The sequence below is a fragment of the Silurus meridionalis genome, chromosome 15 (genome assembly GCF_014805685.1).
Source record: "Silurus meridionalis isolate SWU-2019-XX chromosome 15, ASM1480568v1, whole genome shotgun sequence".
In the NCBI taxonomy this organism is placed as follows: Eukaryota; Metazoa; Chordata; class Actinopteri; order Siluriformes; family Siluridae; genus Silurus; species Silurus meridionalis.
Genome location: NC_060898.1, coordinates 13815038 through 13827176, shown reverse-complemented (window position 1 = coordinate 13827176; position 12139 = coordinate 13815038). Strand labels below are relative to the sequence as shown.

General features: G+C 37.4%; 1 protein-coding gene across 1 annotated transcript; it reads left to right on the top strand.

Annotated features, from left to right (window-relative positions):
* The first annotated feature begins 6045 nt into the window (after positions 1-6045).
* On the top strand, positions 6046-10888 carry oaz1b (ornithine decarboxylase antizyme 1b). Its single transcript, XM_046868425.1, is given in 6 exon segments — positions 6046-6246; positions 8734-8785; positions 8787-8873; positions 9258-9430; positions 9577-9662; positions 10090-10888. Coding segments are annotated over 6 exon segments (657 nt in total). The 5' UTR covers positions 6046-6118; the 3' UTR covers positions 10221-10888.
* The last annotated feature ends 1251 nt before the right edge of the window (positions 10889-12139 follow it).

The following is a 12139-nucleotide window of genomic DNA, read 5'->3' as shown; positions in this document are numbered from 1 at the left end:
CTGGGTTACTATAGAAACAAGAACATGTTCGAACAGCGCATTTATATAAACCTGTGATCTGCAGCTTCACTGCTGTCAGAGCTGCTGTTATCCAAAATAATTAAACCACACGTTCTCCGACCAGCATTTAGAGTTCAGCAGCACTAAATTCTTAGTGACCATGAGATATTTATTTTTTGTACAAAAAGTACACACCTAAAAGACCTGACACATGGCAGTCTGGCACTTTATTTAATCAGCACTGACATCTGCTGATCGTCTTAGAGTTTTATCTTTACACTTTTTCCAGCAGAGGGCGATATAATCATTGTCACGTGACTGAAATTGTTTATTTATTTTTTTTTTCTTCTGTGTTCATCTACATATGCAGCATTTACTAGCAGCACAAGCTCCTTAACACAATTTTTAAGTGTGGAAATAGCAGAGCAGCCATGATTTTTGAAGGGAATTGTCATGTTTTTGAGCTATGAAAGCCAATCCGTTTAGCATTAATCATATTTGTTTCAAAATCTCACTATTTGTGTCCATTCATGTCACAGCTTCTGCACTTTGGAAAAAATGATGCATGTATATTTTCACTAATAACCAGAGATGTAAATGTATCCAAATTCCTTACTTTAAAAGAGTTTTTACTAAAGAGTTTATTGTCATATGTACAGGAAACTGTCTGTTACACCATGCAATGAGATTCTTACTCTGTGAATCCTCCAAGCAGCCTATGACAAATTATGTGCATGTATAAAGTGTATACACATCATTAAAATGCATGAAGAAAAATTAATTGAATGAGAAATTGTATTGATTGGTTAGTTGCTTGAAATGACTAAATTATTTCTGAAAATGCTGTTCCAGGGAAATAATCCACTTTATCACACTATGTGATAACTTTTTCGAACAATCTGATTTGTTCACATAACCACTGTTACTGAATTACTATATGACCACTGATAACATGGTAATAAAATGAAAGTTCTCAGAAAGGTTTTTGCTAAATGAAACTCAGATCATATTTAGCTGATGTAAGTCATGAAAGGACATCACGTTGCTCACGGACGTGGACTTTCACAGGTGACGCTTAAAGAAACAAGACAATAAAGTGAACCAAAAGAACAGTTAAGTGGCTTTGATTGTTATCTCAAACGTACTTGGAAAAGTACACAGCGAAATACAGACCTACACACAGGACTACAAAATTTGCTTGTGTGCAAAGTACAGTTGTGCAAAAACAACACAGTACACATAAGAACATTAATAGTGACTGTTACAATGTATATAATACATATACTATATAATACTATATGTATATAATATATATATATACCGTAATTTCCGGACTATTAAGTGCACCCAAATATAAGCCGCACCCGCTGAATTTTACAAAGATTTTTATTTTGAACATAAATAAGCCGCACCTGTCTATAAGCCGCAAACTGAAACCAATGAACTTTACACAGGCTTTAATGAAAGACTGTTACACGGCTTGTATCTAAACAGTAGCCTACCAAGAAAGTCATTGTTCACTGTCTTCCTCCTTCCTTTCACAACAATTTTTCTCGAGAGTTTTTCTTTTGGCATCGTCGTGCATTTAAAAATCACCATCTGTGAATGTTTTCTCCCGATGCCGTGCAGCTCAGAACACAGGTTTTTTCATGCCCGTTGTTTTCGGCGTGACGAATGATTCACACAGGCACGTGCACAGGTAGGGCTCAACCTGTGCAGAGCACATGCCCTTTTTGCCCTTACACTCCGAAGTGCCCTTTTTTTGGTGGTGTTTTTTTTTTTTTTTTTAATCAATGCTATTGGTCACCCTTTACGTCTGTCTGTCTGTCTGTTTTTAGCAAATATTTAGCAAATGAAAGTTCTTAAAACGAGCTTGTGTAAATCTTATTCGATCCTCAAGCTGTCAGTACGCTGATAACTCTGCCCCCTCTATATTCATTGAAGCAACTGAAGTTCCACAGCAGCCGCACAGTAGACAACAGCTGAGCTTTTGCGAAGGGTAAATAAATATCTTGTTTTTTGAATAAGTACTACTAAACACTATGTCTATAAAGGCTAATATTTTATTTATTTGATGTCTGACTGACTCACTGACTGAGACATGTGGGACGTCGCCTGAGAGAGAGGGCTAGCATTTGCCATCTAGTCATAGCCAATACATAGCCAACACTTAAATAGCCTGTGCATACAGTAGCATTTCATCTTTTATAAAATGCGATTTTGGCCAAATGCATTTTACCACAGGAAAAACTGAGCGCTCCGTCTATATAGCTACAAAAACTAGTTTAGATGAAAATGTAATGTGAGGCGCCATCGCCGTTTTAATGACGGACAAAAAAACTAAATTCACATTTGCACACATTCGCTGGTCAAAAACTATATATTGATAAGTAATACAACAACATATAATTTGTTTTTACCATCGGAAAATCATAACAGGTGCGCCCCCTGCATAGTACCACAGCTGCTCAAGACAGCCATACTTTCCAAACTGTTGAGGAGTTCTACCGGGCCAAGGTGTTCTTCACTTTCCTGGATACAATCACAGAGGAACTCAGAAGAAGATTTAAAGTAGATGGGACGATGCCAACAGGGAAAATACTGCAGTCATTCCACAGCCTGACAGTTCATGACAACTGGGTGGGCACACCAAACCCAGAGGCTGTCCAAGCCATACACACACTGTGTGACTTTTATGGTGTTGAGGAGGAGCAGCAACTGAAGACAGAGCTGAAGGTTTACCATACCACCTTCAAGTCAAGTGGCATGAAGAGTATGCTTTCCACTCTAAAAGAAACCAGTGGCCAGCACGTTTTCCCTACACTGGTAGAAATGCTTAAAGTATATGCCACCCTACCTGTGTCAACTGCAACTGTGGAGAGATCCTTTTCAAAAATGAGGTTAATTAAGAACAAACTCCGAAGCCTCTGCTCAGAGGAGAGACTCTCAGATCTTCTCCTCATAGCCATAGAGAGGGACATCCCAGTGGATCACAGTGAAGTCATAAACATCTTCAAGCACATGGCTCACAGAAGGTTGCTGTTGTAATTAGGTTTAAAGAAGCCCTTAAAACCCTGTTTATCTATATTATCTAATTATCTAATATTATTATTATGGTTGTTATTAATCGTGAATAAATCTAAAGCTTTTGAGACTATTATTTTGTGTTATTGAATTTGTCATGAAGATGTGACCATTTCTTCCTTTTATGCAGGCTTACTAAATAATCTTGATATAAAAAAGGGAGGGGGGTGCCCTTTTTCAGTTTCAGCACATGCCCCTCAAAAGGTCTGTGCACGGCCCTGGATTCACATTTCCTGTAGACAGTCCGAGTGAGTGGCAGGTCAAACGTCAGATGAACCTCATCCATATTTATGATGTAGTGCGGCCCGATTCAGTGGGAGCGCATCTGATTTAATATAAAGAATTTCATTTGTTCACCTGAACCCGTTCGCCAATTTCATTAGTCTAATGTTATGGGGCTCAGTTTTTTGGCTTGGACCTTGAGAAACTGGGAAAAACCCAGGAAAAATCCATAAATTAGCTGCTTCATTGTATAAGCCGTGGGGAAGCGTGGGAAAAAAGTAGCGGCTTATAGTCCGGAAAATACGGTAGGTCTAATATATACTGTAATATGTACACATTTGAACATAAAGCCGCAGTTTTTGGTGCACAATTTCAAAGTAAAAATGAAAGCGAGAGAGAGAGAGTGTATGTGTGTGTGTGTGTGTGTGTGTGTGTGTGTGTGTGTGTGTGTGTGTGTAGTACAGTACAGTCTCATTGTGTAATGGAGTCTTGACACCTTAAGGTGTTACACAGATTTTGGTCATGAAGGCCCAAATCTTTTTTCCAGATAACCAAAGTGAACTCATTTGCACACATGCAAAATATCCTAGTAAGCTGTTTATTTTTTTAGTGTACATTGATGTTTTATTTTGTTTTACATAGCACCTTTGGTCCTGGAGAAACATTTTTTCATTTCACTGTGTACTCTACCAACTGTATATGTTTAAATTTACAATAAAAGGCACTTTTGTTGTTTTTGTTCATCTTTTGTCTCACAATGTACAGAGCATTCAGTTTAAATTTTTGGTTAAAAACATACAATCTATGAAAAAATAAAATATTAAAAACGTACTGCATGTCTGTTTTACTAAACCGTATTCTCAGTTACCCTTATTAATGAAACTTATTAAGATCATGGGGTCACCAAAAAAGTCATACCTCAAAACACACATTAGGTGGCAACTAAAGTCTTGTTTATCTGTTTGATATTGTCTTCCAAACGATTTAACTGATTAATAAATAAATAAAAAATAATAAATAGGAAGACTGAGCAGAAGCAAAAGATTAATTCCTGCTACAAAATCACAAACCTTGTACCCTATTACAGGTATAACTGTGATCAGTTTGGCCAAGATTACCTTAAATGATTTCTAAGAATTTACTATATATTAATATATTTTTTATATTAGATGTAAAATACAAATTCAGTTTAATTGAATTGTATTTATAGTGCTTTTAACAATAGAGATTGTCCCTTCTTTTTCTCTTTCTTCTTCTTCTTTCGGCTGCTCCCATTAGGGGTCGCCACAGCGGATCATCCGTCTCCATACCCCCTGTCCTCTACATCTGGCTCTTTCAAACCAACAACCTGCATGTCTTCCCTCACCACATCCATAAACCGCCTCTTTGGCCTTCCTTTTATATATTTTATTACTCTATCAGAAACTCTCTTTACCTCCACTACATTCTTACTGCACTCTTTCTTCAGTATCACCCCTACACCATTTCTCTTTCCATCCACACCATGATAGAACAGTTTAACCCCCCCCTAGAAATGTTTATTAAATAGATTACGAATATAAATTTCAAACGTATAAATCAGGCCCTATTAGTAATAAGACCATAAAGTGGTGACTGTGGAGAGGAAAAACTCCCTGAGATGGAATGAGGACAAAACCTTGAGAGGAACCTGACTCAAAAGGAAACCCGCCCTCATCTGGGTGAAACCAAATGTCCATTAATTATAGTTCCTTCACTGTTGAGGATGATTGATAGGCTCTTAAATTAAAAATTGGTTATGGCCAAATTGTTCATGTACTCCCAAGCCATCGTAGCAGACTGTTTTATATTATGTACAGTCCAAATCCATTTTCATGGTTGTTAAGTTTAACCTTGCTCGCTAACTCTATGGATCTTCAACATACTCGTGGAAACCAACAGCAGCACCAGTTGGTCTCCAATTAGGCACCAAATATATACCTTCAAGATCCCACCATCCACTGAAGACACTGGTATAGTTCAGTACAGTTATTTTATATCTAAAAAGTTGGATTTTCTGTTACTTTATTAATCTAGAAAGAAGTTTTAGATGCTTGAGCGCAAAATGTTGCACAATGAAGTAGTAAAAATAAATTGACAAAAAGAAAATACAGCGTACAATACACAACAAAACACGAGGTGAAATAATGCAAGGCTTTGATTGAAAAAGTAAACAATAAACAAAAAAGGAAAACAATAATTCAGACATATAATATATAAAATGTTTCATACATATTATAATAAGACATTATTTTCTATCAGTTTTAGTTGATAGTTCACTTAAAGGTGAGTACTGGGTGTAGTTTGAAAAGAAAACCACAGTGTCATTTACATTCATCTGCAGAAGACAAAGCAACAGAGTTCAATTGCTGCACATGTTTCATTTGTACAAGAAACCTGAAAAAAATGTGTTTTTGGGTTTTAAGTGTGCAATTCAGAACAGCAGGGACTGAAAATATTTAACACTTTTCTTCCCTGCAACTGATGATGTAGGAACAATTTCTGCTTCCTCTGTTTTTATCTGCAGCTCTCAGTAATTTTCCACTGCCCCTGCGTCTGTTTAGCAGGAAACACGGGACGCGTCCCAAACGCCTCCTCGCTCCACACGTCCACGTGCTACGAAGGGTGTAGAAACATCGTTCTTCTATGGGTGAGTTCACGCATGCGCATTAAGTAGTATGTCGTTTTGGAACGCACCCTGTGTTTTTTAAAGAGCGACCCCGAAGCGCCGAGAGTTTTCATCAGTCCCGGAGCTGAGAGACAGTCAGAACCTCGTGAACTCCTCCGAGGCCGGATGGTCAAATCCAACCTCCAGCGGATACTCAACAGTCATTGTTTCGCCCGTGAAAAAGAAGGAAAACCTCAGTGTCAAACCACAATGGATGCTTTAAATTGTAATAATATTTCTGACATGATTAGCAAGTAAGTAAAAAAAAAAAAAAAAAAAAGCAGGAAGCGGCGGTGGGGGGAAGGGTGACCAGTCTAAGATACTAATAATAAGTCTTTAATAGGAATTATTTGTTTATGTGGAAATGTTATCTTTTGGACAGGTTGTCTTTTATACGAAGATATTTTCTTTTACAAATATTTTTCTGTATTTCACTGTTAAGCCTCAAAAGAGCTAGTCAGGATGCCAGATTAGCGCAGTTTATAGAACATTATCGATGTCGTAGATTAATGACCTAAAGTTCATTATAACATTTTTTGAGTTTAGTTCGTGTTTCACACAGACAATATGACCCTAAATATCAACACTCATTTTGGTCACAGGATAATGACGAAGTAGCTAGCCGGATTAGCAAACTAGCATAAACGTCGCAGTTGATTTCAACCAATGGTAGATTTCAACCGATCTCCTTATCAACTACATAACACACTCAAACACTCGGTAATATTATTTTAGTGCGCATTAACAAGCTCTGATGGCATGTTTGGACAGAAGTTTATTATTTGATATATTATTGTTTCAATGTCGATATTAAACTAGCATTATTAGCTTAGCTGTCTAGGCCTCACTACTTGACAGTTGCGTCACAGGTTCCTCATGGTGATCTGACGTCATCTGATTGACTGTTCTGTTATTTGTCTACAATGTGTTGGGTTTTCCCCTTCATTTGTTTTTTACTTCCAATAATTTTAATACTATTGAGTAATTTCTCTTTTAAAAAAAAAAAAAAAGTATACAAATTTATTTTACATTTTCTGGGTCTCTGGATGTTTTGCCCTGTTCTGGTACACAGTGATTTAGAATCAGTAAATGAGTTTGTTTAATCATGAACATCTTATCATAAAAAACATTTTTCTCACCTTGAAGTATATAAATAACTTTAGAACCTGAACCAGATCAGTAAGATTAGATATTTTATCTGTGCAGTGAAACTGAAGAACGAGGAAGAGAACTTTCATATTTGTTGTCGTTTACTTTTAAACTGAATTGTGGAGTCACTCAGTGCGGTCGTTACAAAGGTGACAAAATGGTCACAATGTGGCTTGAGCAGGAAGGTTTCTGTTTACAAGTTTTTTTTTTTTTTTTTTGCAGTGAGACCATTTCACTGTGTAAACTGCACTGCAGGAAGTGCATCTTTTTTTTTTTTTTTTTTTCCCCATTTGCTTATTTATTTTTCTACTAAATAAATATCTGCTGAGCTGATCCAAAGCAGAAGTTCAGCAGAAATGCACGCTGTCCTGGATATCTGGAATGATTGGGGGTTCGTTTTTCGTTGTGTTTAAAAATGAATTTGTTTTCTGCATGTACATTTTCAGCCTTATGCAGTTGGCTTCAGACCCCACCCCCCCCCTCTGTCTAGTAATGTACAACGAGCAGAACAGAAACCAAACCACCAATTTCACTCTTCAGACACAAAAGCAAATTTAAAGTCGTATTTATAGGCACGTGATGCTGCATGTAGTCAGCTAACAGATGTTTTTGTATGCAAGACATGAATGTGCAGAACGTGCCTTTTTTTTTCATGACTACAGGACACAATGTAAAACACAATTATCCATTAAAATATCCTTTTTTTTGGAGGGGGGGTCGAGGTTTTAATTTTTTTCTTTTAGCTACAAAGTTCTGTTTGGTTCTGATACATCTTTAAACAAAAGTGATTAGCTGTGTTTTGGTGATTTAGTGATGTTTGGATAATTTATGCTTTCATGGCTTTAAGTATTTGGATTTGAGCTTGTTCTATGATGTATTGTAAGTCATCAGCATGATGTCAGAATTTGCACTTTATATAAATAGTTTGTCGGGTTTTTATTTTCAAGAGGAAGCTGATTGTTTTTTTGGGGAGGGAGGGGAGGAATCTGGATTTAATAGTACAGTGACCGTGAGAGTAATAATGTAACTAGTAGCTTTGACAAACTGGGGGAAAATCCAGACTGATCAGCCCAGGATCTCGCCATAGCAGCTGGTGGCCAATAAAAAGTGATTAATTAAACTGAGATGCTTATGGTTTCTTGCACAGTCAAATATGGAAGCATAATTATAATTCCATTAACCATTTATGAATTTCATTGTAAATGGTTAATGGAGTTCTGATGCTTTCATATTTGACTGTGCAGGAAATCTGCACCGCTGCTTTAGTTGTAAGCGCATCTACAGCAAATAAATGCTTCCTCTTTCCCCTAATGCTGTGCTCATTGGTCATTATTTTGAATGTAAATTAGTGTTGGTGCTTATTAATCTGAAACTCAGATTTAGGGATGAAGCCTATAGATAGCGGTCCAAGACAAAAATAAAAAGGCAGCAAATTAATTGGCGTTGGCAAGAACAGGTGCAGCTAATTTTGCCTTCATTTGTTAATTATACTTTTATTGATTTATTTGCCTATGTAAAATTAATGAACAGTTTAATGTTTCCTAACTCATGTGCTTTGTGCCTCATGGTCTTTTTCCTTTGTTTCTTTGTAGTCTGTCTCTGAGCTGTAGTAGTACTCCTGGTCCCGGGCCTCTGTGGTGTTCCTGATGCCCCTCTCCCACCCCTGAAGATCCCAGGTGGGCGAGGGAATGGCACACGGGATCACTCTCCCTCAGCTCGGCCACTCTACACGGTGAGTGGAGGAATTGGCATACAGACTTGACATTACGTTGCTCACAGATCACATGCTGATTAAATTGAACTTTGAATCCTTTTTAACTGCCTCACATAGAAACATCTAACTCATTGCTTAGGCATTAATTCAGTAATCAATCTTTAGCCATGTTTCAGGATGTCAGTGTATAATGTGAAACATGGGGCAATATTTGGTATGAATTTGTAATCTGATAGTAACTGCTAATCATCTGGTGGACAAAAGTGATGCATGTATGCCATTCCAAACCATGTAGTTAATGAATGTATTGCCAAAACCTGTTTGCTCAACTCTTTTGGTTTTGCAGGCTTGAGTGTTGTTTTGGAACATCAACTAACACAAAATGCCTCTTTCTCTCTCCAGGACAGGAAGTTAAGTGTGATCGAACGTCCTGCTGGTGGTGGTCGCCCGGCGACGCTGCACTTCCTGAGTCAGCCCACTGTCTCTCGTGTGATTAGCTGGGAGGCGGTTGTCCGTGGCGAAGCGCTTTACATCGAGATTCCTCACGAGCCACTTCCAGAGGGCAGCAAAGAGAGGTCAGAGATCAATTGGGGGGGTTTGGGGGAATGTTTCAGCTAAAAGTACCATGTGAAAAATAAGTGTGAAATTTTCATTTGAAATCTAAATTTGCAAAAGGTAAACTGGGTGATTTATAACAAATATTTTGTTTTTCCGCTTTCAGCTTTGCATCTCTGCTGGAGTTTGCTGAAGAACATTTGAAGGTCACCAGTGTGTTTGTTTGCTTTTACAAGAACAGAGACGATCGTGGTACGTTCCAGCTTAATGCCAATCAGTGTTTAAGAAGTTGTTATAATGTAACGAGGGAAACGTGCCCTTTATTGTCAGTGGGGTTTTTTTTGGGCGGGGGGGGTCTCCTCACAAACATCTGTACAATTTCATACTATTTCAAAATAGAATGATTTTATAATTGACAAATTTTCCATGAAGCATCTCACTGATTTTAACAGCCAAGCATATGTAATTCCTCGAATAAACAGACATTAGCGTAAAGCATCTTTGTTCATGTTGATTACAGTATTAGAAACTTAAAAGTATTAATTCAAGGTACATTTAAGAACAGAATGTGCTTTTAATCGACTTACAGCCATAATTTAAGCACTTGTCTAATTTATCTAATTGAATTGAAACACTAATTGCTCTAACCTTTTGTTTTCTGATTCTATGATCTGTGTAGCCAAGTTGGTGCGTACGTTTAGTTTCCTGGGCTTTGAGGTTGTGAGTCCAGGCCGTTCCCCTGTCCCGCCTCGACCTGACGTCTTCTTTATGGCCTACAACTTCGATAAAGACTCATCGGATGAAGATTAGACTTAAACCCATTACATCTCCTAATTTGTTTCCCCCTGCTCTTCACTTTTACACACCTTTGCTTTTGTTATTGTAATAGAGCGAATTTATTGATGTAATGCAGGCTGACATTATTTCTTTTTCTCTATCATTCCTCCATCTTGAGCCTTTTTAGCTTTGGTCTATATTATAATCCTGTTGTATAAGAGAAAATCATTAGTATGTTGTAATTCTCACAGCTATAAAATCTCTTGCTTTATTTTGAATGTACATCAAAAAGGTCATCCAGTTTACACTTTATTATAGGTACTGTTTAACGCTGCATTTCGATTGGCTTCAAGGTTTAAAGTTAATAAAAAAATATATTGGAAAATTTTGGGAAAAATAACGTTAAGATTTGTTCGTTCTGATGCTTGGTGATTCATAGCTAAGATGAACTAGGACATGAAATTTGCAGGGCATAAAGGTGTAAGTGCTGAAGCATCTACCAATCAAGTGACAATCTTGTTGGGTGAAAATTGGTACGATGCCAAAGTGATTTTACTGCCTGCTCTTTGACTGTGTTTTTGTGCATCATATAACTTGCATAATGATAAAATTCTCCACTCTTGTCATGGTTTGGCTCATTGGTGTTCCCAGCTTAAGTGTTGTGCTTATGTGAGAAATAAAGTAGATTTAAAAAAATAAAATAAAAAGAACCGTGGCTCTTATTGTATGAAGTACTAATAGTTTGTATGCTTTATGAAGCTCAAAGTAGATTTACTGTTCTGTCCCTTGGCTTCTAGGACTGTAGTGCAAAATTTCCCAACCAAGTGTTCAAGGATGTCAAGTGGCTCTTAAATGTGGAAATTATTTATACAGACATGTTATCTAGAAGTTTTAATATTAGCAAATTGATTATGCATTTGGCCAGCTGAACATTTAACAAAAAAAAGTGATAGTATTTAGCAAAAAAATACACTGTCTATGGTAGAAATTATTGTTTGATTCTTGAACACAAGGCCTAATGTTTTAGACTAAATGTGAAATTGTAATTACAGTTGTATGCAAGTCTCATAAAGTCTACCTTATGTGTAATCTAATAGTATAATGAGCTATGCTACCCTTTTTTCTGTGGGGCCAATTTCCTATCTGGGTATCAAACACCAGAGAATGCAACATTTTACAAAAACTGCAATCAATGTGTGTTTATATATGTGTATATATACACGCAATATATAGAGAGCAGGCATAACATTATGACCACCTGTCTAATATTCTATTGGTCCCCCTTTTGCTGCCAAAACAGTCCTAATAAAAAATAAACAGCATTATCTTCATCAGCAGTTTGACTTACAGGAGCCTGTCTGTTGGATCAGACCACATGGTCCAGCCTTCACGCCCCACGTGCATTACTTTTGATAGATACTGACCGCTGCAGACCAGGAACATCCCACAAGAGCTGCAGTTTTGAAGATGCTATGAACCAGTTGTCTAGCCATCACAATTTGGCTCTTTTCTAATCCTATTGAGGGGATCCTCAAGTTAGGAGGTTGAGAAGCGTTGTGTTTTTAACATCCAGCAACTCTGTGATGTCATTATGGAGGAGTGGAAGGGAAACCCAACAACAACCTTTGCTGCTCTGGTGAAGTCCCAGGAGGACTAAGGCAGTGCTTGATAACAGTGGTGCTCACACAAAATATTGACTCTGGACACATGTTCACTTAGGGTGTACTCACTTTTGTTGCCAGTTATTTTGACAATAATGAGAATTGTCACAATAAGTAAACATGTCAAAACTGTGTTTAAAATGTCAATATCTTGTATGAGCACTATTGTTACGTAGCAATTCCTTAATCCTTCTGGGCATGGAATTCACCAGAGCTGCACAGGTTGTTGCGGTGATCCTTTTCCACTCCTCCTAAATGACTTTATGGAGCTGCTGAATGTTAGACACATGG